The sequence below is a fragment of the Erigeron canadensis genome, chromosome 2 (assembly GCF_010389155.1).
Source record: "Erigeron canadensis isolate Cc75 chromosome 2, C_canadensis_v1, whole genome shotgun sequence".
NCBI classification, from domain to species: Eukaryota; Viridiplantae; Streptophyta; class Magnoliopsida; order Asterales; family Asteraceae; genus Erigeron; species Erigeron canadensis.
The window spans coordinates 42,457,546-42,484,981 of record NC_057762.1 but is presented as its reverse complement, the minus strand read 5'-3'; the positions used below and the strand labels follow the sequence as shown (position 1 = coordinate 42,484,981).

At 30.0% G+C, this 27,436-nt stretch overlaps 2 protein-coding genes across 2 annotated transcripts; one reads left to right on the top strand and one right to left on the bottom strand.

Annotated features, from left to right (window-relative positions):
- Positions 1-221: 221 nt before the first annotated feature.
- Positions 222-3,475, top strand: LOC122589917 (AP-1 complex subunit mu-2-like). The gene is made up of 13 exons (XM_043762250.1): positions 222-294; positions 365-506; positions 853-999; positions 1,097-1,159; positions 1,286-1,462; positions 1,631-1,734; positions 1,889-1,993; positions 2,130-2,226; positions 2,338-2,435; positions 2,566-2,707; positions 2,799-2,921; positions 3,142-3,259; positions 3,385-3,475. Exons 2-12 carry the CDS (start codon positions 378-380, stop codon positions 3,238-3,240), a joined length of 1,284 nt encoding a protein of 427 aa, XP_043618185.1. The 5' UTR covers positions 222-294; positions 365-377; the 3' UTR covers positions 3,241-3,259; positions 3,385-3,475.
- Positions 3,471-14,357, bottom strand: LOC122589916 (tryptophan aminotransferase-related protein 2-like). The gene is made up of 5 exons (XM_043762249.1): positions 13,684-14,357; positions 6,731-7,031; positions 5,966-6,246; positions 3,926-4,227; positions 3,471-3,830 (listed from the first exon to the last, which is right to left on the bottom strand). The coding sequence occupies exons 1-5, from the start codon at positions 14,085-14,087 to the stop codon at positions 3,649-3,651; spliced, it is 1,470 nt and encodes a 489-aa protein (XP_043618184.1). The 5' UTR covers positions 14,088-14,357; the 3' UTR covers positions 3,471-3,648.
- Positions 14,358-27,436: the final 13,079 nt, after the last annotated feature.

The window sequence follows — 27,436 nt, the reverse complement described above, 5'->3', positions numbered from 1 at the left end:
CATGCTCTTTTCTTATAACACGATTCATCAATTCATCATCATTAATAAAAAAATAAAGTTGGTCAAGAAAAACTTGGGCTGAAGAACTCTAAAATTCCACCACTTATGCCATGATTATTGGGCTTATTGTACGCCTCTCGAGGCCCAAAAACTTATATAAAAGTCCAGAAGTGAGATTTACTCGACAGTCGACCCAGATAGCTAACGAATAATCTATCATCAATCGATCATTATACACGAATTGAATTACAACATCAATCTATCAAATTAACGATACAAATGTTTTGATCGCTGGTAATATATTAAAATTATTCGTTTGATCACATTATAAATATTGTTATGATCTGATTGTTGGCGCTGGCAGAATAATCATATATATGGCGGGGGCGGCTTCAGCATTATTCATACTCGATATCAAAGGATATGTTCTCATCTCTCGCCATTATCGTGCCGATGTTTCGTCCATTGAAGCCCAAAAGTTGTTCACCAAACTCCTTGAAAAAGAGGTTCGTACTCCGTCATATCCCTGTTAACTTTTTACTCACCTTATTTTAAGATGTATATAGAATCATGCATCTTACATATGAGAAATTGGACATTTTGTATCTATGGTTTATTCCACATTAATACATACAATTCTGAAATGTGCATATGTGTCTCGGACATCTTAATTTGAGTCATACGAATGTTAATCTAATGCTATTTTCCGATGAGTTCTAATTGTTCATATTCTTAGAGAATCAAAGGTTGATTATTATTATAATTAGAGAATTGCAATGTTATACGACGTATGATATATTTTTTTTTATATATATGCTAACTCAGCTCCCACAAAACAATTTCGAATAACAGGGAGATATACAGTCACAGGGTCCAGTGATCATCGACAATGGAGTCTCGTATGTGTTCATTCAGCACAAGAATGTGTATCTAATGACCGCATCAAGGCATAACTGTAATGTTGGCAGCCTACTTGTTTTTCTCCACCGGTTAGCTAGTGTGAGTCACCTTTACTATTTTGTACTAGTAAATATGCACGTTTCTTCAATTCGTATATATGTTTTGAGTTTCAACTTCTTATGAAATTAAAATGCAGGTTTTCAAGCATTACTTTAGGGAGTTTGAAGAGGAATCTCTTCGTGATAACTTTGTTGTAATCATAAGAATGAAAGAGAATTAATCACTGTTTTTAGTGTTGTAGATAGGGAAAACATATATATATATATATAGCTCTAATTTGGCATTTAATTAATTTGTTTCATGATTGATTTGTAAAACATGGCAGTATGAATTACTCGACGAGGTAATGGATTTTGGTTACCCTCAGTATACAGAAGCTAAGATCTTAAGTGAGTTTATAAAATCAGATGCTTATAGGATGGAAATTACTCAACGACCTCCAATGGCTGTCACCAATGCGGTTTCTTGGAGAAATGAAGGGATACACTACAAGAAGAATCAAGTACACGTGACTCTCTCATTTCTGTTATGATCATTATGTTGTACGACTGACTGAGATCACTGATGATGCCCTGCTATCTATCTATCTATCTATCTATCTATCTATCTATCTATCTATCTATCTATCTATCTATCTATCTATCTATCTATCTATCTATCTATCTATCAGGTCTTCCTTGATGTGGTCGAATCTGTTAACACACTGGTCTACAGCAATGGGCAGGTACTCCGATCAGATGTTGTTGGGGAATTGAAGATGAGAACATATTTAAGGTGCTATTTATACTAAAGTATCAGATTTTATTACTATTTTTTTTTTGTTTCTTTAGAAGAGCAGATTTTATTACCATTTATGTATGAATATGTAAAAATTTAATGCATCTCGAGTTATTGCTTGTCATTAAGAAAATGTATTTCTTTTGCATAGTGGCATGCCTGAGTGTAAGCTTGGGCTTAATGATAGACTTCTGTTGGAGGCTCAAGGTGGAACAAGAGGAAAAACCATTGATTTGGATGACATCAGATTTCATCAGTAAGTGCCTCAAGCTTATGTGTTTACATCTATCTCCATGACCTTGTTATCGATATGATCTTGCTCGAGTAAACACATGGGAACGTTTTAACTTCATCACTCTTTCTTATTCGTATCTATTATTCGCAATATATAGGTGTGTACGCCTGGCAAGGTTTGAGAGTGACAGGACTATATCATTTATACCTCCGGATGGATCGTTTGATCTGATGACTTATAGACATAGTACCCAGGTTGTTTTCAGTTATATACAACTTAACCTTTCCATTTGATGACTTATATCCTCTTAATTGCTTAACCTCGGGATCATTTTGCCTTTTTGACCACACTTCATATTCTGCTAGGTAAAACCTCTTATTTGGGTTGAGGCTATAATTGAAAAGCATGCACGAAGCAGAGTTGAAATGCTTATCAAAGCTCGAAGCCAGTTCAAGGAACGAAGGCAAGCCCCCTTTTTTAGTGCCAAGATCAAGTTCATTACCTTAAATGAGCAATTGTGAAACTTTAATTATGGTTATTAATTAAGATTTCAGATTGTATGTCATTTCATTCATTGTAATTATTTAATACAGCACTGCAACAAATGTACAAATTGACATACCTGTGCCATCTGATGCTACAAAACCTATTGTCCGGACAACAATGGGATCTGCATCATATGCTCCTGAACATGATTCACTAGTATGGAGGATCAGATCCTTCCCCGGCAACAAGGTAATGAAATGAACTGGAAATTTTGTCGCCTTTTATTGTTTGAAAGTGATATCCCGTATTCCCTTAACTGCTCGATCAACAATGCTGGCAGGAGTATATGTTAAGGGCAGAATTTAAACTTCCTAGCGTAACTTCTGAAGATGCAACTCCTGACAGAAAAGCTCCAATTCGTGTGAAGTTTGACATACCTTATTTTACCATTTCTGGAATTCAGGTTTAAATGTTTGAAAGTTGTATTAACTGAACTCGTTTTATGATTGGAGAAGAAAATTTGAGAATATTGTCATATTCTTGTGGACAGTATAGGTTCTATCTAATTTTCCTTCATCATGAACATATCTTAAAGACTACTAGAGACTTTGCCAGAAAAATGGAAAATCTAAAAGCAATCAAGTCAAACATTGCAACCCTGATTGTAAGTTGCTTTGTTGCAGGTTCGTTATCTCAAGGTTATTGAAAAAAGCGGATACCAGACGATTCCATGGGTGAGATACATCACAATGGCCGGGGAATATGAAATACGAATAACATGATAATTGATAATCATCTTCAGTGAGTGATTCTTACATTCATCATTTTTTTAAAACTCGAGGTTTTCTCTGCTTTTCCTTTCTTCAATGGCAGTCTCTACTTTTCACTTTCTTTGGCTTTACAAAACACAACTCTCACTTTTGCAGGATAATACAAGCCTACTTATTATATGGTACATAGGCAAGCAGATATTTTATGGGAAGTTTGAAATTCAATAAGTAGCCAGAAATCAGGAGCTGAACCTTCGTCACACGTGACTTTTCGGTTATTTCGATCATTAATGTTACTATGTTTTGTCAAGAACACGAACGACCTAAATATTCATGTAAAACATTACCAAGAAGAAGGGAAAAAAACATCTTTTTTTACATAGGCCTATTGCTAACCCGAATTCCCCACTAGAAGGATTGTCAAGAAATGATTGCAGGCAGCCTCTGAGTTAAGAGTTCAAACTCACTATCTCTACTCAGCATGCTGATCCTCACATATTCCGTGCTAGCCCCAAAGTGCTTTCCACCTCTGGTATGTATCTTATGTTTTCGGAGGAAGCTTTCACAATCACCAACTTTCTCGCATTTTAACCAAGCAAAGGCTGCAGAAAGACGAAAAAGGTCAGAATAACTAATATATACTCATCATGTATATCTCTTACACGTAAAACAACAATAGCTTTCATTATGCAATTACCAGGTAGCTGTCCAAAAGTCCGCCCACTGAAAGCACATGTCTCCACTGGAAAATATGGCAAACTGAAAAGTTCAGTCTTATTCACGGCTTCTCTAATTTTATTCCACCTTTCTGTCATGAGTTTGTAGCTAAAGTCGAAGAAACTCTCGGATTGTTTCTGGTGGGCATGGTCACAAGTATCAGCCACAGTTTGTAAAATCTTTGCTGCTCGGATCTGTGAATCTTTAGATACACCAATGGTGTTAATCTCTATAAATGCTGTCATTTTCTTAGCAATCTCTCTATCTTTGACAAGAGCCCAACTGCCACACATAATCAAAAACTCTTATTAAAGGTAGTTCCTTTCATTCAGAAGTTTTCAAGCTCATGAATTTTTATAATTAAGGATTGATTGCATAAAATGATAACCAACTTCAGTTCAATTTTTACTGATAATCAACATTTTCACATGATGAACTGCAGCAAGCTTCTGCCTTGATAGAACATAATAAATATCTAAGTGTTCAATTAGTTCAGTACCTCCTAGAAGAAAATGTCAACCTGGTTTATTGGGGGTTCATTGGTAAGCAAGGTTGTAAATAACGGTCGGCGGTTCCTTCGCGGCGGACGACCTTTAAGGTTAAATTACATTTCGCGGCGTTATAACGGAGACTATAAAATATAAAGGAATTTATATAAAAAAATATATATTAGCAATATCCTAACAAAATTAGTCAAAAAGGACCGTTAAATCCGTTATTTGACCGTTAAATCCGTTATAACAACCGTTAAATCCCGTTATAACGGCCGTTAAGGCCGTTAAATCCGTTATTTGACCTTTATTGACTCAGACCTTTAAATTTACCCTCCAACCCCTATAACGTAACGGTGGACCTCCGTTACCGTTATAACGGTTGTTAAGGCCGTTATTTACAACACTGTTGGTAAGGTCTTTGACCTTGGGGTAATTCACATGGGTTCGAGTCCTACTACTCTCATTAGTGGAAGTGGATTATTGGAGGGGTTTCCGGAAGTCGTAGGTAGCATCCTAGTCATTTGTGTAGTTTAAGAGCAGAAGTAAGATACTCTCATTAGTGGAAGTGGATTATTGGAGGGGTTTCCGGAAGTCATAGGTAGCATCCTAGTCATTTGTGTAGTTTAAGAGCAGAAGTAAGATAGATTGTTTTTCTAAAAATAAAAAAAAAATGTCAACATGGTTTATTTTTGACGAGAGAAAGGTACCTGCGCGTTGCGGCGGTGATGGAGGTGGCGGCGATGGTGGTGATGTAATGGCGGCGGTGGTAGTGGCGAGCGGCGGTAGGGGCGGTGGTGGCGGTGGCGCCGGTGAGTAGTGAAAGTTATTGATGTAATGTGGCTATGATGTATGGAACATCATACATGTGTACATTGTTGAAACTTAAAAATTAATATTGAAAATTTAAGTTTAATGTTAAAAAGCATAAGTATTTTTGCTTTATAATATAGTATAAATATAGATATAGATAGAAATTTGAGACTATTTTTGGGATATTGAAAAGTATGCTTAAATTTCTAAAAATGGATTTGTAATTTGAATTATAAGGCAGTATATAAGTATAGATATAGAAGGTTATATTTTGCTTTGTGAAAGTTTAAGGTTTATGATACTTTGGACAAAAATTGATTACCTTTATATTTGGCATGGATTTCTAACCCATGCAAATAATTTATCCTTTTTTTTGGCCTCTGAAGAGCTAGGGTCGTCTCACTCGCATTGCGAGCAGAGCCTAATCCTAAGGCGACTCGCTTTGTAATCCCAAAGGTGAACCACCGTGGCCACTTTTGGGGGGGTGTCATAGTTACAACTTGTGACCTTCACATTGAAAGGCAAGTCTTGCCATTGGACTACCACCTAGTAGTTAATCATTTATCCTATTCTTCATTACATAGTTTAGTGTTGTCATCAAGATTTTCGAGGGGGCAAAAGAACTTGGTGGTTTTGGAGATCAAAGTTTTTCGTTTGACCTCAAAAGATCAATGGTACTATTTTCCTCTTCAAGGAGAAATGCGATGAGAAATTACCCAATTCGGCTACCAGCATGGCCAGTGCTTTTGGAGACAGTGAAAAGCATTATATCATAGTCTGCCGCTAATACAATCGGTGTATATTGTGGCCAATAGTAAGCAAGATCATGAATCAGAATCCCTTTATCTCCTTTGACTACATCTTGCCTTGTAAATCCATCGGGGTTGTTAGGAGAAGTCACTAGCTCAATGTAGGGCTCTTCTTTATTAAACACATTTGCATCACCTGCCCATTTGTGTAGCCCTGATTTCAAGTAATCAGTCATCAATGGGTACGACTGCAAGTAACGATTACAAGTCAATCAAAATCAACACAAAAAAAGGTATATATTTGTTAAATTTCTACTTTGTTAGATCCCATGTGCATTCTCATATATTGAATAAGCCATTCTCATTTTATACGGCTTGTAAATTTAATCCGTTGACTTCTTAAGGGGTGTTATATTCCCCATATACAAGTCTAACGTAAGTTTAAGTACAAAGAAAACTAAATGCCTCCGTGTGACTCATGGGTGAGTGACCTAAACACATGCCTCACCCACACATAAAAAAACATCATTTAAGGAAGTGAAAGCATGGAGAACAAGTCATTGAATACTCATTGATACAGTAAACACAAGCTGATTATAGAAAGATTTTGTGACTTTGCTTCCACAAGAAGTGATCAGAATTAGTTCCAGAAAAATATGAATATAATAATGAAACCATGTGTGCCTTTATTAAGCAAATTAGTAACTTGTAAACTTAGGAGCAATAGTTTACCGAGTAGAATGGAGCAGCAGAAACCACATTCGTAGGCCCTGAAACATAGGGCGATGAAAGAGCGTAAATTGCAGCCTGATAAAGTTGTGAAGAGCCCGTTCCCACAACAATGTGGTGACCCTCTGTGACTGCATTGCCAACCACATTGTGTAGCCTCGTGATTGCACTTACGAGCTGTGGCTCCAAAAACCAGCAAACATTTGTAACATCTGAAAAGTAACTTATGTGTTGCCAACTGGAAGTCACAACCGTCGTTTCTTCCTTGTGCTTCCAAAAGTTCTCATACATCGTTGGGTCGCCACTGTATGTTCAAAACATCACACATTGCCAATTAAAATATACTCAATTAGTAAAATAATCGTCGGTCATGATATAGTGAAAGAATTCTTATAAGAAATGATGTGGTGACATGTGTAAAGATCCCAATTTGCACCTAATACTAGTAAACTAAGAAGGAAAATATCATATTCAAGCATCAGGGTTCCAATAATGTATGGAGTTAGCAGCCAGTTAGGTATGTTTGGCAGATCTTGTCTACCACATAGACATTAAGATCCACCCAGTGTGATCTGCTTACTGTGCGTATGTGGACTACATAGTGTTAGGCTAGACTTAAACAAGATATAGCTCGACGAGCCTTTTTTTAAGCAGCTTAGAGGTCTGTTTGAGGAAAGATTCGAGCTTAAACCATCTGAACTATGCTTGGTAAAACATTTTGGAAGCGTTTAGTTCTTGAAAATGTCATCTATTATTCCATTTTTAATTTTCTAAAAAATGGAAAGATTTTTGCTATCTTTAGAAAACAAATGAAAATTTTGAAAATGCATTTAAAACAAAAAAATGCTACTTTAATTTTCATATTAGAAATCGTGTTCTAATCTACTTGGTGGAGGGGTTTAGAGGAGAGTGAATATAATTTAAGGTTTTAAAGTTTGGAAAAAGAAAAATGAAAAAAAAAAAGTGTTTTTCGATTTTCATTGAAAAGTAGAAAATTTCCATTGAAAAGTAGGAAATAGTGTTTTATGTTTTCTTGAGATTAATTTTAAAACACTATAATTTAATCGCGTTTTCTGTTTTTGATATTTTCTAGAAAACAAATTTGAAAAACAATGAGTGTTTCCCCCACTAAACACCCCTTTAACCTCTGAAATTATGGTTTTTAAAACCCATAGGCTTCAAAAATCCCTTTTGGAGCCATGTCTACATGTGGTGTCAATACTATGGTCTATCAATAAAAAGGTCTTTTGGAGCCAAATTACAAAGCTTATTTGTACACGAGTTTCATAAAGTTTAACTCGAGAGGATGGAGTTCAGCTATCTTTGATTGTAGTACATGCAAAATGACTTATGGTATAAACTATATTTTGTTTGACTTAAGCTGCTTATTAATGTATGTTAAACAGTGTTTGCAATGGAAGTGACATGGTAACATGTTTATTTATGGACTTTAACCAAACCACATGAGGAATATAACTCAACACTCGTAATAATTAATAGTTGCTTTGCAAAAAAAGTTTTAATTAAAAATAGACGAGCATAATGTCCGCGCGTTGCAGCGGCTAAAAGGTGATGGAAGACGGTGGTGGAGATTGAGGGAGGCGGTGGAGGAGGGCGGCGGCGAAGGGTGATAAAAGGTCGATGAGAGCGTGTAATGATTAGAGACAATGTGGGAAAGGATGATATATAAAGGTTTTATGTATAAGTAGGGGTATTTTAGGAAGAAAAAAAATGCTTAATTTTAAGAAATCTAATCCTCTTTATAAGGGAGTTTATAAGGGAGTATAGAAGTTACAAATGAATGTGCTGGTGAGTTGTGACTTAGTTACAGTTTCAGAATAATTAAAGAACTACGAGAAATGATATAGGTAATAGGTACCATTGGTTTTAATATATTTATCATACTTACAACCTTTATAGGTACCATTAACTTTTTTTTTATTATTATTTATCATAATTTAGATACAATTCCAGATTAAAAAAATATAACAAATGATATAGGTACCATTAATTTTAATTTATTTATCATAATTTATAACTTTTTTTTACGCAAGCTTATGATATATAGATAAAAAGAACTACATATATCATCTTTGTTTTTTTTTTTATAGATACAATCCAAATATAGTATATTAATGGGAATTTTAAAGATCAATATGACAGACAGATAGACACTTGAAGTGTTTGACTCAACCATGAACAGTAGATATGGTTAAAAAAAGCAGCTAAAACACGCAAATGCCTATTGCTGCATTAATTATTATTTAAGTGAAAGCAAATAAAGGTTAATTATTTTACTACTATTATTGAAAAGATCGAGGTGCATGAAGAAAGCTAGAGACAGCAAAGCAATGAAAATGATTAAGGGTGGTGGTGGTGGTGGTGGTCTTAGAGGTAGTGGTGGGCGGTGGTGCTTCTACTAGTAGTGGTGTCGCTGGTGATAGAGAAATACGAGTATAAATTTATCTACTTTTTTTTTTAAACATTTATAGCTATTATCTACTATCTGCTATTTTCCCCCTCTTCTTAAATTTAAGTAAGTATTTACTAGGATTAATAATGCTTTACGTTTTTAACTTTTGGTTTATATTTATCAAAGAGACAAGATATAACTTTTTTTAAATCTTCCTATCAAATCATATATTTATTTTAAAACAATTACAAAAGTAAAACGTTAATTATAGTCTTAAGGACGGTCGTAATTGGACCTTCTATATCAAAAGTCCAACCTTGGATCTTATGATGAAAACATAACTATTATATACACGTTAATGACAACGCATTAACAAGACCTATTTTAGAATCATAACTAAATTAATTAAATTTCTTTATTTAGACTATTGTACCTTTTATAAATAATATAATGAATTACATATTCTTTTGAAAAGCATAAAGAATAAACTGCTAACACCTTCGATTTTGATATGTCCAGCTCAAGATCGAATCTTGATTGTGTCTTAAAATGTTTGTGCTTTCGGTCTTAATGGGTATAACATCAATTATAGATACTAAATATATTTAGCTCTTTGATTCATATCATCCATAAAGTTAAATAGTTAAATAATTTCAACATTTTACGTATGTATCACTTAATTTCACATCTTTTATCTATAGAAAAATTGAACTAACTAAAAGCATATATAAACACTTATTTATACGGTAATTCACATATTAGCAAGGTGATCATCAAGATATATATAACCAGATAAAAGGTGGAAATAAGGAGAAAGAAATAATAAGATAAAAGGTGGAAATAAAAGAAAGAAATGAAATGCACTTGTCAATAATTAAGTTTATTAACCATATCTTGTTTTATCTATTATTACTCATAAATACTTTTTTCCGCTTCAAAAATAAATATTCATATTTTTCGTTTTTAATCAATCAAATAGAGTTTAGTATTTAAATATATTTATCGGTTAAATATATAATAATTGCACATTTTTAAAATTAAATTGCATCTTAAGCCGTGTATTTTGATAGTAATAGAATAGATTGACATTTAAAAAAGAGAGTCTTGTTTAATCTTTTCTTTTTAAAAAAATGGAGTTTGTTTTGTAGTCCGAAGGAGTATTAGTTGCAAAGGCACATCAGAAGTAAAAGAGAAAAAGAAATATAGGTACGTGAATAGGAAATAAGTGGGGAGAATGGGCACAATAAGCCAGAATACACGTTTAGCAAGTAAAACGGTAAACCCGAGAATTGGTAAAGTCAAAAAAATTGTAAGGCAAAACGGGGTCAGAATACACAACACAACTTCTTAATCTTGGTGTTTTGTCTTTGTCTATCTTCTGACAATTAAACCGTATGTGTATGTATATTCATTTTCATTATTATTCTCTATTTTCCAAACCCAGCTCAATTTGGCTCGGCTCTTCTTATTTAAACTAATTGGCCGATGCTACGGTGTGAAATTTTCATTTGAAAACTAAAATTTATGTGAAACTAGAAAATTAGTCAAAACACACTGTCATCTGAATCTAACCCAATATATTTTAATTGTGTTTTCTAAAAACACAATGTGTTTTTATTGTGTAATCTAAAAGCACATTATGTTAAATTTTAAATCATAGTGTGTTTTTAATAGGCGTGAAAATCAGAAAATTGTTTAAACACGCTGTGATATGAAATTAACACAATGTGTTTTTAAAAAAAAATTAAAAACACATTGTCTTAAATTCATATCACCAGTGTGTTTTCACCAATTATCTAGTTTTCACAAAAAAAATTTAATTTTCAAATGATCACAAGCCATGTTACGATAAATAAAGTTTAAAACTAAGTAAATAAAACTTGGTCCACATGTTTGGCTGTTATTACGTGTATAAGGTGTATTTTATTTAGAGAAATTATTAATTTTTATGTATAATTAACTGAAAAATCATGACAATGATAAAATCAAAGGATAAAATTAGAATAGAGAATTAGTAAAATTCAAATATTATCAACTAATGATTTAAAATGATTTTTAGGCTGACTATGAGGATATATCATTTTCTTTTTATTTAACTCTCAAAAGTATATACCCTATTCTTGTTAAACTTTTAATTTTTGTTATTGCAATTTTTAAACCGATGATATAAGATAATTGAAAAATATTAAATTTACAAATTAATTACAAACTAATATTTACAAATTGATGTGACAAAATTGACTAATTACATGTAAAACTATTTTTCCTTTCTTTATTTTCTATCTTCATTTAATTTGTTATACATGTACCTATAGAAATTTGTTGCATAGGGATCCTCTCAAGTTATTTTCATTTTCAACATGTGAACTTAAGAAATTTAAAAGAATCTTCATCCTAATTTATTTGTTGTTAGTTTGTCATTATAACATAACGATAAGGTAGTAGAGGACATGGACGTTATGTATTTGGAATGTCAGCAATATTATGGTCTCAAAGATGCGTAATTGAATATATACAACGACACCAATGAGTAGACTAAGATAGTGTTTGTTAAGGTTTTAATAAAAAGATCATGACTTGATAAAAATAGTTAATCCATTAAGTTATTAAAAGTGTTTGTTTTTTTAGCTAAATAAACAAAAAACAAGTATGTTAACTTAATCCTTAAGTACATTATTAATCTGGACCCTACATGGAAGTTTATCTTATATTTGCGTTGGGGAACACATTAGTTTCGTAGGAAAAAAATTTGCATTTCGTTCAAAAACTTGTTGCCTGCATGCATAAATACTTTTTATATATATTAAAAGAGATCACTTAATTAGAAAAAATGAAAAATCTGGACGAAGTTTATCTTATATTTTCCACTTTTAGATCAAAATGCTTACATCTTTTTTAGTGGACTTTTAGTCAAAGACGATTTTATTCCTCCAACTTTCATTATTATTTTTTTCACACACTTATACAGTTCGACCTTTTACAACTTTTCACTATTTTTTTTCATAATATTGATTGCAAGCAATATAAGAAACACTTTTTTAAATGCAATCAAACGAATTATTACAAAAAATCATGTCCAATATTTTAATAACAAAGCAATATGAGAAACACTATTTTAAACGATTTTTTTAAACTATGATCCATATTTTAATGAGGATTTTTAATTACAAGTTACAGATTCTTGATTTTTTAATATTATAATTGATACTCCATATTCTAATTAGAGTTTTTCTTTATAAGATGATTAAAATATAAGATAAATCTATAATACAAGATAAATAAGGTAATCAAAGAAAATAATTTTTCTCTTTCCAATATACAAATTTTAACTATTTTGACATGATTCTTTTGCGTTTCACGCGGGATATAAGCTAGTTAGATAATTTGTTAACCTTAATAAATTTAAATAAATCTGTATGGCGTCGATCGTTTAACCGTTTACGATATTGTGTTAACAACGGATAAAATATGGGATTTTGTTAGTATAGACGGGACTTTTCCTTTTTCTTACCCATAAAAAGCTGAATGTATTAAATTGTTGAACGCATAAATAATGTATATATTATTAAGTAAAATATAATTAATTGAGGATTATTTTTGTTTATTAAGTACTAGACTTATGCTCGTGCAATACGGCGGTGGTAGGGGTAGCAATGGCGGAGGTGGTGCTGGTAACGGTGGTGGGGGCAGTAGTGGGGACGGTGATGGGGGCGACGATGGTGATGAATGTAAAAGTAATTGATGTTAAAGGTGGTATTGTAGTTATTTTAAGTGTTGGGGATTTGAACTGTAAATTATTTCATTAAGGGTATTATAGGTATATTACATGGAGATGGTTAAATTAATGAATAAAAAAGATAAGGGCATTTTTAGTTTTTCAAAAGTCAAAAAGTTTAAAGAAAAAAATAAGGTGGTTTGTTTTATTAGATAGTATTGAAAAAAGAATCATGAAATTTAAAATTAACTTCATAATTATTAAATTTAATTAAATAAAAAAAATAGATAGTATAGAAAAAATAATCATGAAATTTCAAATTAACTTCTTAATTATTAAATTTAATTAAATAAAAAAAGAACATTGTCTTAATTAACTTTTTAGTCGTTTATACCATTTTACTGTATCTGAGGTTAGATTTGTGAAGACGTTTTGTGCTATTATATATATGACCTTTTCTAAACAGTCTATTTTAAAATATTTGGCCAAATAGTTATTTTGGTAGGCAGATGATAGTATATTTGGTTTGGATATCCAATATAACTTGTTTTGTTCAAAGTTCTCCTACAATCTAGAAAATATAGAAGTTAAAGTAAAATACGAGTAATAATAAATAATAAATAAATAAAAATAAAGGGAATGAAAATACATATCTATAACTACTTCTAGCCATCCATAACAATACAAGCATTATGTTATAGATGGATAAAAAGTGATTTACATGTATCACTCCCCTAAAAATAACACTATTAATAAAGTAATGTCTACAATACTTATACTTAATTAGTTGGAGTTATATAATTAAGTAGTTATTTGAGGGGTACTTACTGATCAAGATTGATGACACGAGATTCCCCGCCATCTGGAGTAGGAGCAGGAGTAGAGCTAAACGACGTCGTAGCAGTTGGCGGTAGTTCACTATTTTCGTCTGTCTTTCTTAACTTATTATTATTATTATTGTGACAACCATCATCATGATTATTATTATTAAGACAGATATTATTATTATTATTATTATTTTGGTGAGTTGCAGAAGAAGAAGAAGGAGGAGGAGAATGAAGCCTCGCCCGCCAGCTGCTAGTATTCCAAAAGGAGGAGGAGGAAGTAATTCTTAGGGCATCAACATCATCGTAGTAATAATAATAAAAATAGCTTATCTGCCAAAGCAAACACATATTCATTGCTAGCGACACTACTAATACATTCTTCAACGAAAACAATACTTCCACCATCTCTCTCTCTCTCTCTTTAAATTCTAAAAAAAAAAAAATTAAATAAACGGGCAAATTAACATATGAGGGGTTTTTTTTTTTCTGAGCTAGTTATTTAGGGGAATGGATATAAAGAATGAATCTAGACAAATGAGGGATTAATTCGTGTACTGGTATTTTTATAAAATCGAGAGACGGGTGATTTGAGTTTTGTATTAAACCAAGAAGGAAGGATCAAATCAGGAGGGAAAAAGGGGGATGGTTGAGTTGTGGGGATGGAAGGAAATGGGCTTCTGCGCTTTGCTTACTGTTTCTTTTATTTTCCAGTTTTATAAAGTTTTTTTCCCCTTTTATAACTACCTTTTAATTTTAAAGCAAAAGAGCGATAACCAACACCAATTAAAATTCCAAAAAAGAATCATATTTGATGGACTCCTTAAATTAATAAATAAAAAGTTTAAAGTTATTAGATACCAAAGAAAATTAACTATTGTAATTAAAAAAGATGCTGCTAAAAAGTTATACAAAATATCTATCTATTGATGAATTGGTATATGGTGGAGTTCAAATTTTGGTATGAGCAAAATGATCCACGTAGCTTTTTCCATGATAGGTTTTCTTTGAAATTGGGGGATAGGAATCAGGAACGGAGTTATGAAATTTTTTATAAGAAGGCAAATTTAAAAGTCGTTTATCATATTTATAAGAGTCATATCCAATAATGTCAACAACAAAAAATGGGCTATAGCTCGATAATAGAAAATGAACCCCTAAAAGAAATGATATTACAATCTAATCTTGTAAACATTAATGCAATAAACCCAAAAGTATATATATATAACTTTTTATTAAAGAATTAACTTATATATATCTTTCTTACATGACTATCATGATAAATATTGGTAGTTGCTTGTGATATATATATTAATAACTTGAAAGAAAATATTTTTTTCGCATACAACTACGGTATCAATTTACTACACATTTACACACTTACTCAAACAAAGATAACAATTTCTTTGACCTTTTTCTTTTTTTGTTAAAAATCAAAACAAATCAAACTATTTACTCTTCTAATGGAAAAAATTATCTCAAAACTAATGCTTTGAAGATCAATGACTTTCAAATGATAGTCTTATGGCAATGAAGGTAACATTTGTATGTATTTCTAAGTTATTTTTTATAGAGACTAATTACGAATATACCATTTAAATTAAAAAATTACATTATATTAAGATTGGAATGGGGGCAGCTGCCCCCACTGCCCCACTTAACTCCGTCCATGATGGGAATATAAGACTGTTAGGTACCTAAGGTTAGATGCTTAGACATTTATTTATTAAACAATAAATAATAAAATATTAGTATATGAGGGGTTTTACATCTACACTTATGTGTCGGACATCCTTATATTCCCTTTTTCATATATATATATATATATATATATATATATATATATATATATATATATATATATATATCTTATATCAAAATTTGTCGACAAAGATATTTTGTTCGACTTCCTATTTTGTTTATTTCAACCCTAGAAAGCCTTAACATTTTCTTTGATGTGACTTAACTTGTATTCTTTGAATGGTCGTGGCAACAATTGCAAGAAGCCTTTAAAAAAAATTAGAAGCTAAATCACCAAGAACAATAAGTAAGCTAAATCACCAAGAACAATAAGTAGTTCATGAGTTTTTTATTAATTAATAGTTGGAAAAAAATATATATTTTAAACTCATCATTGTGAAAGCCCGCTAACCAAATGTATTACACACATTTCCTTGATCACAAAATTATACGGTGCTAGAATATGTCACACAGTTAAAGAAAACATAATAACGAAATTTGCTTTGAGTTGAACATACCCATTTATCTATTATACTAATCAAATGCCCGCGTGTTACGACGGTGAGATCGTGGGGGTGCTAAGTCATAAAGTGTGATAGGTCATAGAAGGGTGATCGATCATAGGCGGTGATAGGTCATAGGGGTGATCGGTGATGGAGTAATCTACCTAACGGGCTCCGCCTTTAGCCGTACAAGCTCCGCCCTCATATTTAAAAATTCGTCGAAGGTATAACGAATGAGATTTCTAATGAAAAAACATAAAATTTTAGAAACACTCATATAATTTTTATAATTTATCGATGTACGGTTTTTACGATAAAAGATTTTTAATGGATTAGAAGAATAAAAATGATTTATGGAAAGGAGAAAAAAAATGAGTGGTTGAAATTTGATGAGAGAGGAAAATAAGTGGTTGAGATTTAAGAGTATTACAGGTATATTATGTAATGATATTTAAGCAATGGATAAAAGAGAGGGGTAATTTAGGTAGATCAATATCTTTTTTGAAAAGATGAAAAAGAGTAAATGTTTATAAAATAGTTTAGATTTAGATAGTTTAGATTTAAATAATTAATTGTGCAAAGATAAAGATAAATCCTCTTACAATATCATCATAATAATCAAAAGTTTTCTAGAGAGAAAATGGACAATAGTTACTAATTAGCACCCTTAAGAGCTTTTTTTTTTGGCTTAAAAATTTCTTCCTAATTAATCCTAATATTTTCTATATTTATTTATTTTTTTGGAGGCCCTCTTTAATTCTCTTAATTTATTTATTTTTATCCTTAAAACTCTTCCAAAAATTATTATATATACCATCTAAATTTTATTTATGATTCTATTATCTTTAAAAAACCCTCACGGCATATATATACTTTCTCAAGAAAAACAAAAATGGTTTCGGCTTCTCAAGGAAAAAAAACAGATTTTTTTTTATTTGACATTTTGATATTTTACTAAGGTTATTTTAGGATTCTTATTTGGTTGTATACATTAAGATTTACATTTAGTTTTTTGATTTTTTTTGTTTGATTTTGAAGAACCGAAAGAGGATGATTGAAGACTGAACAAGTTGCTTACAAAAATTCATTGGTATGACAATCCTTTTACTCAGGGTATTATTTAGCATGGTGTGATAACAACGGCTCTAATTCACAAGTTTCAATAGGTAAAAGACATTATCATTTTTTTGATTTGTTTTGTCATATATCATTAACAAGACAATTTTCTAAACACTATGAAATTCTATGGTTTTCTCCTTATGTTATCTCACACTCACATTAGGATGCTACACTATAAACTGATCGATTTGCTTTTATTTTGATTTTGAGAACCAATTATTACTTAAGTTATCTAAAATCGGTTTTTCTTAATGCATTGTAGGTGTTAAATTGAGCGATTCTTCAAAGAAGCTTGGGAAGACCTTTGCAACTGATGCTTCTCTTTTTAAGGTATGCTTCTCTTTTTTTTTAAGGTACAATCTCCATAATCTTAGTATCATGTTTAGTAACAAAAATTCAATGGAGGCATTTTATAAGTTCTATAGTTAGTCAAAGACATTTTTTAAGAGCCATATCTTTTTTCATTAATATATGTTGTGCATGTATGGACTGTTTCGGAGTGGAACAATCCGAAGAAAATAAAAACGGTCGAGATGGTCTTTGTTGATGAATTGATATGTATTTTTTTTCAAATTATATACTATACACTTTTTCTTTATGTTTTTGTTGAACTTTTTGTTTCTTTTTTGTGCTTAACTCTAAATCGTTTAGTCTAAAATTGTTGGTTGTGTTTGTAGTAAGTTTAGATATAACAAACAACAACTTTTTTATTTAACTAAAGTTTTTAAAAAAAAAGTAAACTGAAATCAATATTTATATGGAGTTATTTTTCATGAGTTTCTTCTTTAACTTTCGTATTGATTAAGTTATGATATTGGTCATATTGATGGTTGGTCAAATCATACTGTTAATGTGTAAAATTTAAATCGTTAAGTTGTGCATCTCCTTTTTATTTTTATCAAGCAACTGCTTTTTATGGATGTTTATTATGTGTTATAAGTATGTGATAACTAAATTGTAGCATGCTTTTATGTCATAACCTATCATTATTCATTACTTGACTTATTTTGAGTTTCCTTGAAAACATGAGTACACCGTGTCCAAACTAACCAAGGATAAACAAGTCCTTGATGCTTTTAGAAAGGATACTAACACGGAAGCGGTAATATCTCTGATACAAATGTGTATCTTTTTTAGAGCGTTTTACTTACCTTTATATAATATGTCGTGGAGAGTTTAAAGTTTTAAATTTTTAATTAAAGGAAAACGTTAATGAAGATGATCCAACGACTCCATTGTTTCAATCCGATGATTATGGTAATCCTCCTATTCTTTTTACGGTAAACATATTCTTGGTTATGTTTTATTTTTTAGGTATTTTAATTTTATTAAGTACCTATTTAATATACTTGAATTCTAATTTTTTAGCTTTGATTAATATAATTTGAGACTACCCGTCTATTGAACGAGCCTGAGCACTATTTAGGATATAAACTTGTTCCAATAGTTTTGACATCATTTATTCTTATACGTACGATTAATGTTCTCCATGCATAATTAAAGGAAAAAACTATCAATAACATGTTTACCACATATATCGTTGTCAAAACATTAAAATCCGTAGACCCACTATATGATTGATATTGTTAGACTTTTTAGAGAATATGTGATAATAAAAGGAAATATGAAAAGGATGAGTGCCGAGTGGTGCGAATTATCAATTATGTATTTATGTGAACACAAAGCCCTAAACTTAAACCTTTGAGCTTGTTTAACTTATTTGTGGGTCCACCAAATCAAGCCTACTTCAGTGGGTCCATCTTTGAGGGCCCAGCCCAACACAGTCATTAAATTTAAAATCTTTCATTAGATTTTAGATTTTTAGAGCATCCTATAATGAGTAAAAATCTAGCAATTTTAGAAAACTAATTCATGATACTAAACGATAACACGTGCAATGTTGATGTTAGTTAGTTAGTTAGTTAGTTAGTTTTGTATCCGTTTTAGGAAATGATTAAAGATAGATACATGATGTATTTTAGATATGAATCATGATAAGTTGGATGGATAGAGTTGAAGAGGTTTCTGCTAAGAACCTATAGATATTACATTACGATCCAAAAGTTTAGTAATGCATCAAGAGATGCATAGTAATACGCAAAATAAATATATTAAATTTTCATAATAACAAAATTAATAATTAAAAGTTAATATGTAAAATTAACTATATTACCATAATCTCATTTCTTTTAATTATAATACTCATAATACTTTTATTTTTTACATAAATTTAAATATATTTTATATTTTTTTACAAAAAGCAATATTTTTACAGTTACATGTCATATTTACTATGACATTTATTTGGGACAAATAGGTAAATCTATCCACCTTGTACATTATAATGTAAACTTTGTTGTGAATGTCACATTGTTTTATATTATATTAATAAATGGGATGATATGTTTTTTGAGAATTTCATTAATACATTAGATAATCATTTTTTTTTATCTATATTTAATTTTATATCGTGATTAATACAAAATTATAACAAACATATATGTTGGTGGGCCACTGGTAAGATATTAGATCTTGTAGAAATCGATCAGGGTTCAAATTACACTTCCTACAATTATAGGAGTGGATGATTAGGGGGTAAGGTCTTAGATCTTGGAGAAATCGATCAGGGTTCGCATACTGCCCAATTGAATGTAATTGTGGTGCCTCGAATGCTAATTATTAACTACTAACTCGTTTTTGGAAATATATATATATGTTATAGGGGGACAATCATTTAATAACAGTCCTAAAATAAGAACACGGTGAGAACACTTAAAAACTACATTATGCATTAAAAGTCCATAAAAACTGACATAGTGCACAATTAATTATCATTATTTAAGTGTTAAACGACACATTGATCCGTCAAAATCGAAAAAATCACGTTTTTTGTTGGATGCACAAAACAAAAAAACATGGTTTTTTCGATTTTGATGCATCAATGTGTTATTAAACACTTAAATAATGATAATTAGTTATGCACTATGTTAGTTTTATGGACTTTTAATGCATCAAAATGATGTTTTTAAGTGTTCTCACCGTTCTTATTTTAAGAGTGTTCTTATCAGAGTGTTACTCATATGTTACATATATATACTAGATTATTTTCCCGCGTAATACGCGAAATAAAAGTATACAATAACATAGCTAATAGTCATCTGTTAGATGCATAAAAATTTAATGATGTTATGATTCTAAAATAATTTGTATCAAAGTTTTTCAGTATATTATATCTTATATAATGATATAAAGTTATACATATATAGTATTTACGAAAAATTATGATCAATATATATTTGAAAATGCATTTTTTTTATTATTATCAATAGTTTATAAAATATGGAATATCATTGATATAACTTTGTATAACTCGAATGGTTAGGACTTTTCTAAAAACTACACGAATACCCTTTCTCAAGATTTCAATCCTGTATAGTATCTTTACAATAGGCCACCAATTCCATTAACGTATGTTTTCTTTTAAGCCATGTATTTTTCAAAATGAATATTTTCAATAGGTATGTTACATACTTAATTTTATGACTTAAACCTAATCTATAATACAACTAATAATCATAAGCTTTATGAAAACAGTTTATGTATAGATACAATTATAACAAAATAGAAGAAAAAATGTTAACTATACACTCGTAAGAGTCATTAATGTACATAAAAAACAAAAAATATAATATTAAAAACCCATTATGATAAAAATTATACAATATTAAATTTTTTTTATCTCTCTATATAACTAAGAGAAAATATGTTTTTTTATGTGACATTTTTAGTTTTTTGTCATATTGGATTTTTAATGAGTTGTCATTTTTTCCTTTTAATTTGATATATACATGCTGCTATGTGTGATCTTAATCATCAATTATAATTTTAATCATCATTCATAATCCTAATGATTAATATTTATTTTTCTATTTTTATATGAGTATAAAGATGTTTATATACATTATATTATGTTTTTTTACTACTTCAATGATAATTATCTTTTTTCAAATGAGATTAATAATTATGTTTTTTATTATTAATTAAATAAATATCATAAAAAGAAATTTTATGATGTATAAATATTTATGTTTCATTAGTCATGCTTTAACATATTTGACATATATTATATATTTATAAACTATATTTTTATTGTTTGTATCAGTCGTAATCTGAAAGTTTTTTAAATTATCATAAATTATAAATAATCATAAACATCATTTTTCCATTGAATTTGTTATATTTATGTTGTCATGTATGATCTTAATCATCAAATTTTAATCCTTAATATTTAATACAATCTTAATCATTAATATTTATTTTTCTATTATATATATAAGTATAAAGATATTTATATACATTATATTATTTTTTTTTATTAACTCGGTGATAATTATCTTTTTCAAATGAGATTGTTTATTATATTGTGTTTTTTTTTAAGTTTAAATTTTCGTATAAGAAATTAGTACTTTTTTATATAGATGTCAATGGATTGATGGCCCATTGGTAAGGTTGTAAACCTTAGAAAAATTCATCAGGGTTTGAATTTCACTTCTACATTTGTAGAAGTGGATTATTGGGGGGGGGGGGGGGGGGGGAGATTTTTAGGTTTCATCACAGATATTCGTGGTTCAAGCTATGCGCGCATACCGCCCAATTGGAAGTCACTGTGGTGTCTCGAATGCTATAACTACTAACTATTAACTCGCTGTTTAAGGGGAAAAAAACTTTTTTATATAAATATATTGTAGATGGTAAAAAAGAATTGTTAAAAAAAACAAATATAATAGTAAAAATAAAGAAATCGAAAAAGATTCCCAAATTATAAATATTTAGATCCCACCAAATGCAGGTGGTGTCGAATTTACCTTAACATGCATACATGTAGTATTGAATTAAATATATTGTTTTTAGTTGTATGTGATAGTGTATAATTTTTTTTAAAAAAATTATATAAAGTATAAAGACTAATGTCGTGTTTTTTCAATAATAAATTTGGAAATAACATCATTATTTTGATCTAAGGGTTGTAATTAAAAGTTTGAGTTTATCTAACGGTTCTTACTTTTTCAAAAAAGAATTTAGGACCTTGTTATATATATATATTGGTAGATGCTATAAAACTATTTTCAAATAGTATTATCATCACTTTTGCAGCTGGTAGTATCTCATTTTATTTTTTTTGAATGACATAGCTCAACGGCATTATCTCTTTATATAATCAACTCTAATTTCAAAGGAAACCTAAGTTATGCTAAGGAAACTCATGTCTTCCGCCCAGAGAGCATTTTGTACAACCCTAAATTTGAACCCAAAACCTTAAGTTCTTAAGTCTTCTCGAGTACCAATCTGTATATTATGTTATATTTATTGTAACATAATAATATAATTATTTTTTCGCGTAATACGCGAACTAAACATATTAAGTTTTCATTATAACATAATTAATAGTTATAGATAAGACATATTGAAAGATGATGATATTATCATTCAAAAGTTTTTATATATTAGAGTTGTTTAATAGGATATACATGTTGAGTCTTAATGTAATTGATTAGATTTTGTTGATAACAAAAAGTGTGAAAAATATTAAAGTCTTTAATTGTAAGCCGGGTGAGTTTATGCCCCTTTAAGTTAGTCTAACTTGGATGTCTTTAGCTGAATGTTTATTTGTTTATTTATAATAGAATATTAATGTTAACTTTGAGGGGACTGATATATACAAATGCATGCATCATATGTTAAACTCAGTTATTATTCCAACTTTATATAATTTTAATATGTATATGTCTAACTTAGTTATTTTATGTAAATTAAAAAGACTAACTTTATACAATAAAAATAAATTTTTAATGGTCCTTTGCAAATAATACTCATGAGTCAAACATGGTAGGACAAATAAATACATCAACTTATCCATTGCCGTAAGATATATAATAAGGCATTTATATATATTAAATTAAATATATAAGGTTTAATTATCTAAAGTAGAATGACTAATGTTGTTTATACTTAATAATAAATTTGGTAATAATGCAATTATTTTGATCTAAGGGCTGTGATTAAATTTTTGAACTCATCTAACGGTCCTTACTTGTCCATAAAAGAATTTGGGACCTTGTTATATATATATATATATTGGTAGATTTGATACGAGTACTACGGTTGTCACTGTTATTTTCAATACACGTGTATTACTTTTTTCTCTTTTAGTTATGTTCATATATATATATATGTGTGTGTGTGTGTGTGAGATTATTACGATTCTTAATGTCCGTACGATGTACGGATTATATAATCTTATTATATATACAAAAAGGCAACTGATCTAACTTCAATTTACCAATCACAACTTTCAATTTCTCTAATTTAACTAAATTAGCACATGTCATAATATATAAAGAATAAAGAATATCTACCAATAAACTAAAACAGGATTGAGATGTTCTTGAACAACACGTGGCGTAATCCTTGATCGACACGTGTCCTTTTAATTTATTTATTTTATTAAACTAGCTTCTTTAATTGTATATAAATTCTATTTCTTTATTAGACCTAGAATCAAACTCTAACGCTTGTGTTATTACTACAAAAGATATATAACCTTATTTGATTGATCGTTTTCTCATTAATAAATTGTCTCTTTTTCCTCCTTGATTCTTCAACTCCTATTACTTATATTAATTACTTATAGTAATAAATTATTAACATGAATACTTCAAAAATTTGAGTTTAGATTCGAAAACACCAGGCTATTTGCCGTCATCCACTATGCTTACAAGTTTCAATTTTGATGTGATTTTAAAATCTTAACATAGATCTAAAACTCTAACTAAACATATATTATATTTATCATTACTGTGTGTAACTTAGCTTCCATAATCGGTTTACCTTAACCACAATTTATTTAATACTCACGAATCATGTACGAGGCATATTTGAATTTCTTTATGATACAATCTATATAGCTACGGTATATCGTACGAGTATTAGGACTAGTGTGACTAATAAATTTCTAAGTTTGGATACAAATCCTTTCACAAGTTTTAAATTGTATAATATATTTGTTTTATTAGATGTTTAAACTTAATATATATATATATATATATATATATATATATATATTAGTTGTTAATATTATTAATTATTTTTATAAATCATATATGGGAACTTAGTATAATAATAACAAACTATATAATTAGATATATATTAAATTTAAAGAATAGTATATGATTACAATTAGGTAATCATGAATTATACATCTTTTTTTAGTTACACCAAAGCGACACATGTTATGCAAAGAATGCGTCAAATGTCGATTAAATATTTTTTATTTTAAATATAAAGATTAGTATTTGATTACAATTATGAATTAGGAATGTTTTTTAATTATACCAAAAGTAACACATTTCGTTTAAAGAAAGTTCCAAATGTGGATAAACAAAATACACAATCATGTTTTAATATATTGGTAATGTGTATACACTAAGATATGCAAAATCTTACTATAAGTTTATAATCCAAGATGTTTCGTCATATCATAATCATAAAATCAATTTGTTTTAACAGGACCACTGGTGCCACAAAATAAAGTCTCAAATCTATAGATTACTCACTTATATGTTCTAAAAAGTCAAAAAATAACGAATTTTCGTCTGGTCACATTTAATTTTAATTATCTAATCATTCTCCAGCTCTTATTTCTTTTTGATATGATCTACAACTAATCCAATAACAAGTATTAAGTATAGCACATATAGTCAATTCATAATAGCCGAATACAACGTGTTTAACTCTTTGCAAACTCTTTCAATTCAATATCTCAATTTATTTTATTTTATTTTTTAGGGTTACATAGTCCCGTTGTATATGATGTGATCACCGATAATTCCCTAGCCGCTACTCGTTTTCGAGAAAAAATGGCCCGACACCACACACATGCCCTAGTATTTTGGTCGTCGTCGAGCAAAATGGCACCTTGATGACACATCGGTCTCAATTCCTTGATCTTTGCTAAGTGAAATTGGCACGTCAACACCATACACAACCTCATTTTCTTGGTCGTTGCGAAGCAAACGGACAGACGCCTCATATATAAACCCAAGGTTGTGGAATTCGGGAATCAGGATCAAATCGGAGAGGGGGGAGTCACGATTTTTTAAAAATCGGATCGGAATCAGAATCTGTGAATAGTAAGTATTTTATGTATAAAATAATAGTTTTCAAATTATATGTAAGAAAAAATTAAAAATATATATAAAACATCATACTTAAACATAACATAATTTTTCAACTTAAACATAATTGTCTATAAATAATAACATAATTCATAAAAGCTTTTAAAAAAAGTTTGACTTTGGTTGACCCGATCCGATATAGCCGAGTCTTGACCGATACGGCCGAGTCTTGACCAAGTTGACCCGAGTCTAGAACCCTGACCGATTTTCAAACCGAGTATGGAAAATTGGTATCGCGCCTATCTGCCGATACACGATTCAACTCGATAAAATTGGTTGTATCGGTCGAGTTTCACAACCTTGTATATACCCCATTAGCCCATTGGCTATTTCTATCCTTTGTTCCTGAGAAAAATATGCCCGGCGTCATGCTTTTATGTATAATCTACGTTTATTAATTGTCTATAACATGTACTTTAATTTGCTATCAACTTTAATTAACATTTATTTTATATAAATTTGTATCATGGCACTACTCGGGACTGTGAGAAGGGATGTTGGCTTAGAGACCCGGGTCAAATCTCGATTTTTCATGGTTTTGAACATTTACCTTTTAAGCGTATGGAAAACGTGTTAACACTCCCGTTCCGTAGAAGTGTGTGGGTTCCTATCTGCACCATAGTGCTCACCTTATAAGTAACTATTGAAGTTCAAATCATTAAAATCTAATACTTATCGTTTTAATATATATATATATATATATATATATATATATATATATATATATATCTTAACACGAATTATTTTGTTTTATTTACTTTTGACAATTTTGACATTAATTTTAAGTTCAATTTATGAGCTCTTATAGCTTTTCATCAAGTTGCTACTTGCTACTTGATTCTTATCAGCAAAATATATAAGTGCACCAAAATACCATATCTAATTTGTCGCATGCATCAACTTTTAAGTCATCTATTATATGTATCAAGTTTTTCATTTAGTCTATTAAGCCTCTCTTACTAAAGCTCTTCCTAAATCTCTTACTCACCTCTTTCTAAATGTCACGTCAGCATGTTCCAATTTAAGAACTACCCCTAACATTAAGACCTTTTTTCTCAATTATACATAAACTTTTTTTTATTCTATATAAAAACCAAAAAAGAACAAACAAACAAAACAAAACGATATCCCCCGTTCCCACCTCATCATCTCGTCCATTCCATTCCTAATTCTGAACACCCTCCAAATCGACGAGCTCCGAACAGTTGGTAGCAGTAGCATCGTTTTTCGACGAACTTGGAATCATTTTCGACGAGATTTTAGGACTCCTACTACTACCTGGCCTTATAGCATCTAGTCTATCATACTATCAAACTTCTAAGTAGGGATGGTTTTCGGTACCAAACCGATTAGTACCGAAACCGAAACCCATCAAATATAGGAACCAAATACCGTACCGAAATTATGGTATCGGTACTGGTTCGGTATCGATTCGATACCGATTTTTCAGTACCAAAACCGAATAATACCGAAATTTAAACAAACTAGCAAAAAAAACTATTGATTAAAGCAATTTGGAAGGGAGGATGCAAGCTACTAATATGCACGACTAATATGACTATTTTAAGAAAATTAATACTACACTGCAACACACCTGTTCAAATCGTAAATGATAATTTCATATGATAGTGGCCGCTCCATAATATTTACTCATTACTCTGAATTAATAATAGTTAAATATCTAATGTAATATACGTTTATCAAATCACAGATAACCACGTTTATGAGTATATTGTATTTTAAGGAGTACTCCTGTTGATGATTACATGTACCAAGTAACTCGTCCATTTATAAAGTTAAAAGTCGGTTCTATATCGGTTTTACTGGTACCGAACTGATTAATACCGAAACCGAAAATGACCCAAACTAAGAACCTATACTTAATCCCCATCGGTATCGATTTTCGGTACCAGTACCGGTTCGATTTTGGTATTTTGGTAATTTTGTTCAATCCCTACTTTTAAGTCATCTATTATATGTATCAAATTTAGTGTATCAAGCTTTAAAGTCTTTTTTAACACGCCATGAAACATGTGTAACTTAAAGAAAAAGAATAAAACATATATAAATATAGTAGGTATCTTACCCGCACGATGTGCGGCAATTAAAAAAATTGTTTAATACATAGAAAAGGTTTGTTTGGGAAAAAAAGTTATATATA

Coding starts and splice junctions, on each gene's coding strand:
- LOC122589917 (XM_043762250.1), top strand. CDS start 378: ATGGCGGGGGCGGCTTCAGCATTATTCATACTCGATATCAAAGGATAT. Junction 507..852: donor CCAAACTCCTTGAAAAAGAG/GTTCGTACTCCG, acceptor TTCGAATAACAG/GGAGATATACAGTCACAGGG. Junction 1,463..1,630: donor TACACTACAAGAAGAATCAA/GTACACGTGACT, acceptor TCTATCTATCAG/GTCTTCCTTGATGTGGTCGA.
- LOC122589916 (XM_043762249.1), bottom strand. CDS start 14,087: ATGGTGGAAGTATTGTTTTCGTTGAAGAATGTATTAGTAGTGTCGCTA. Junction 4,228..5,965: donor CATGCTGGTAGCCGAATTGG/GTAATTTCTCAT, acceptor TATGTGTGGCAG/TTGGGCTCTTGTCAAAGATA. Junction 3,831..3,925: donor GACTTTTGGACAGCTACCTG/GTAATTGCATAA, acceptor GTCTTTCTGCAG/CCTTTGCTTGGTTAAAATGC.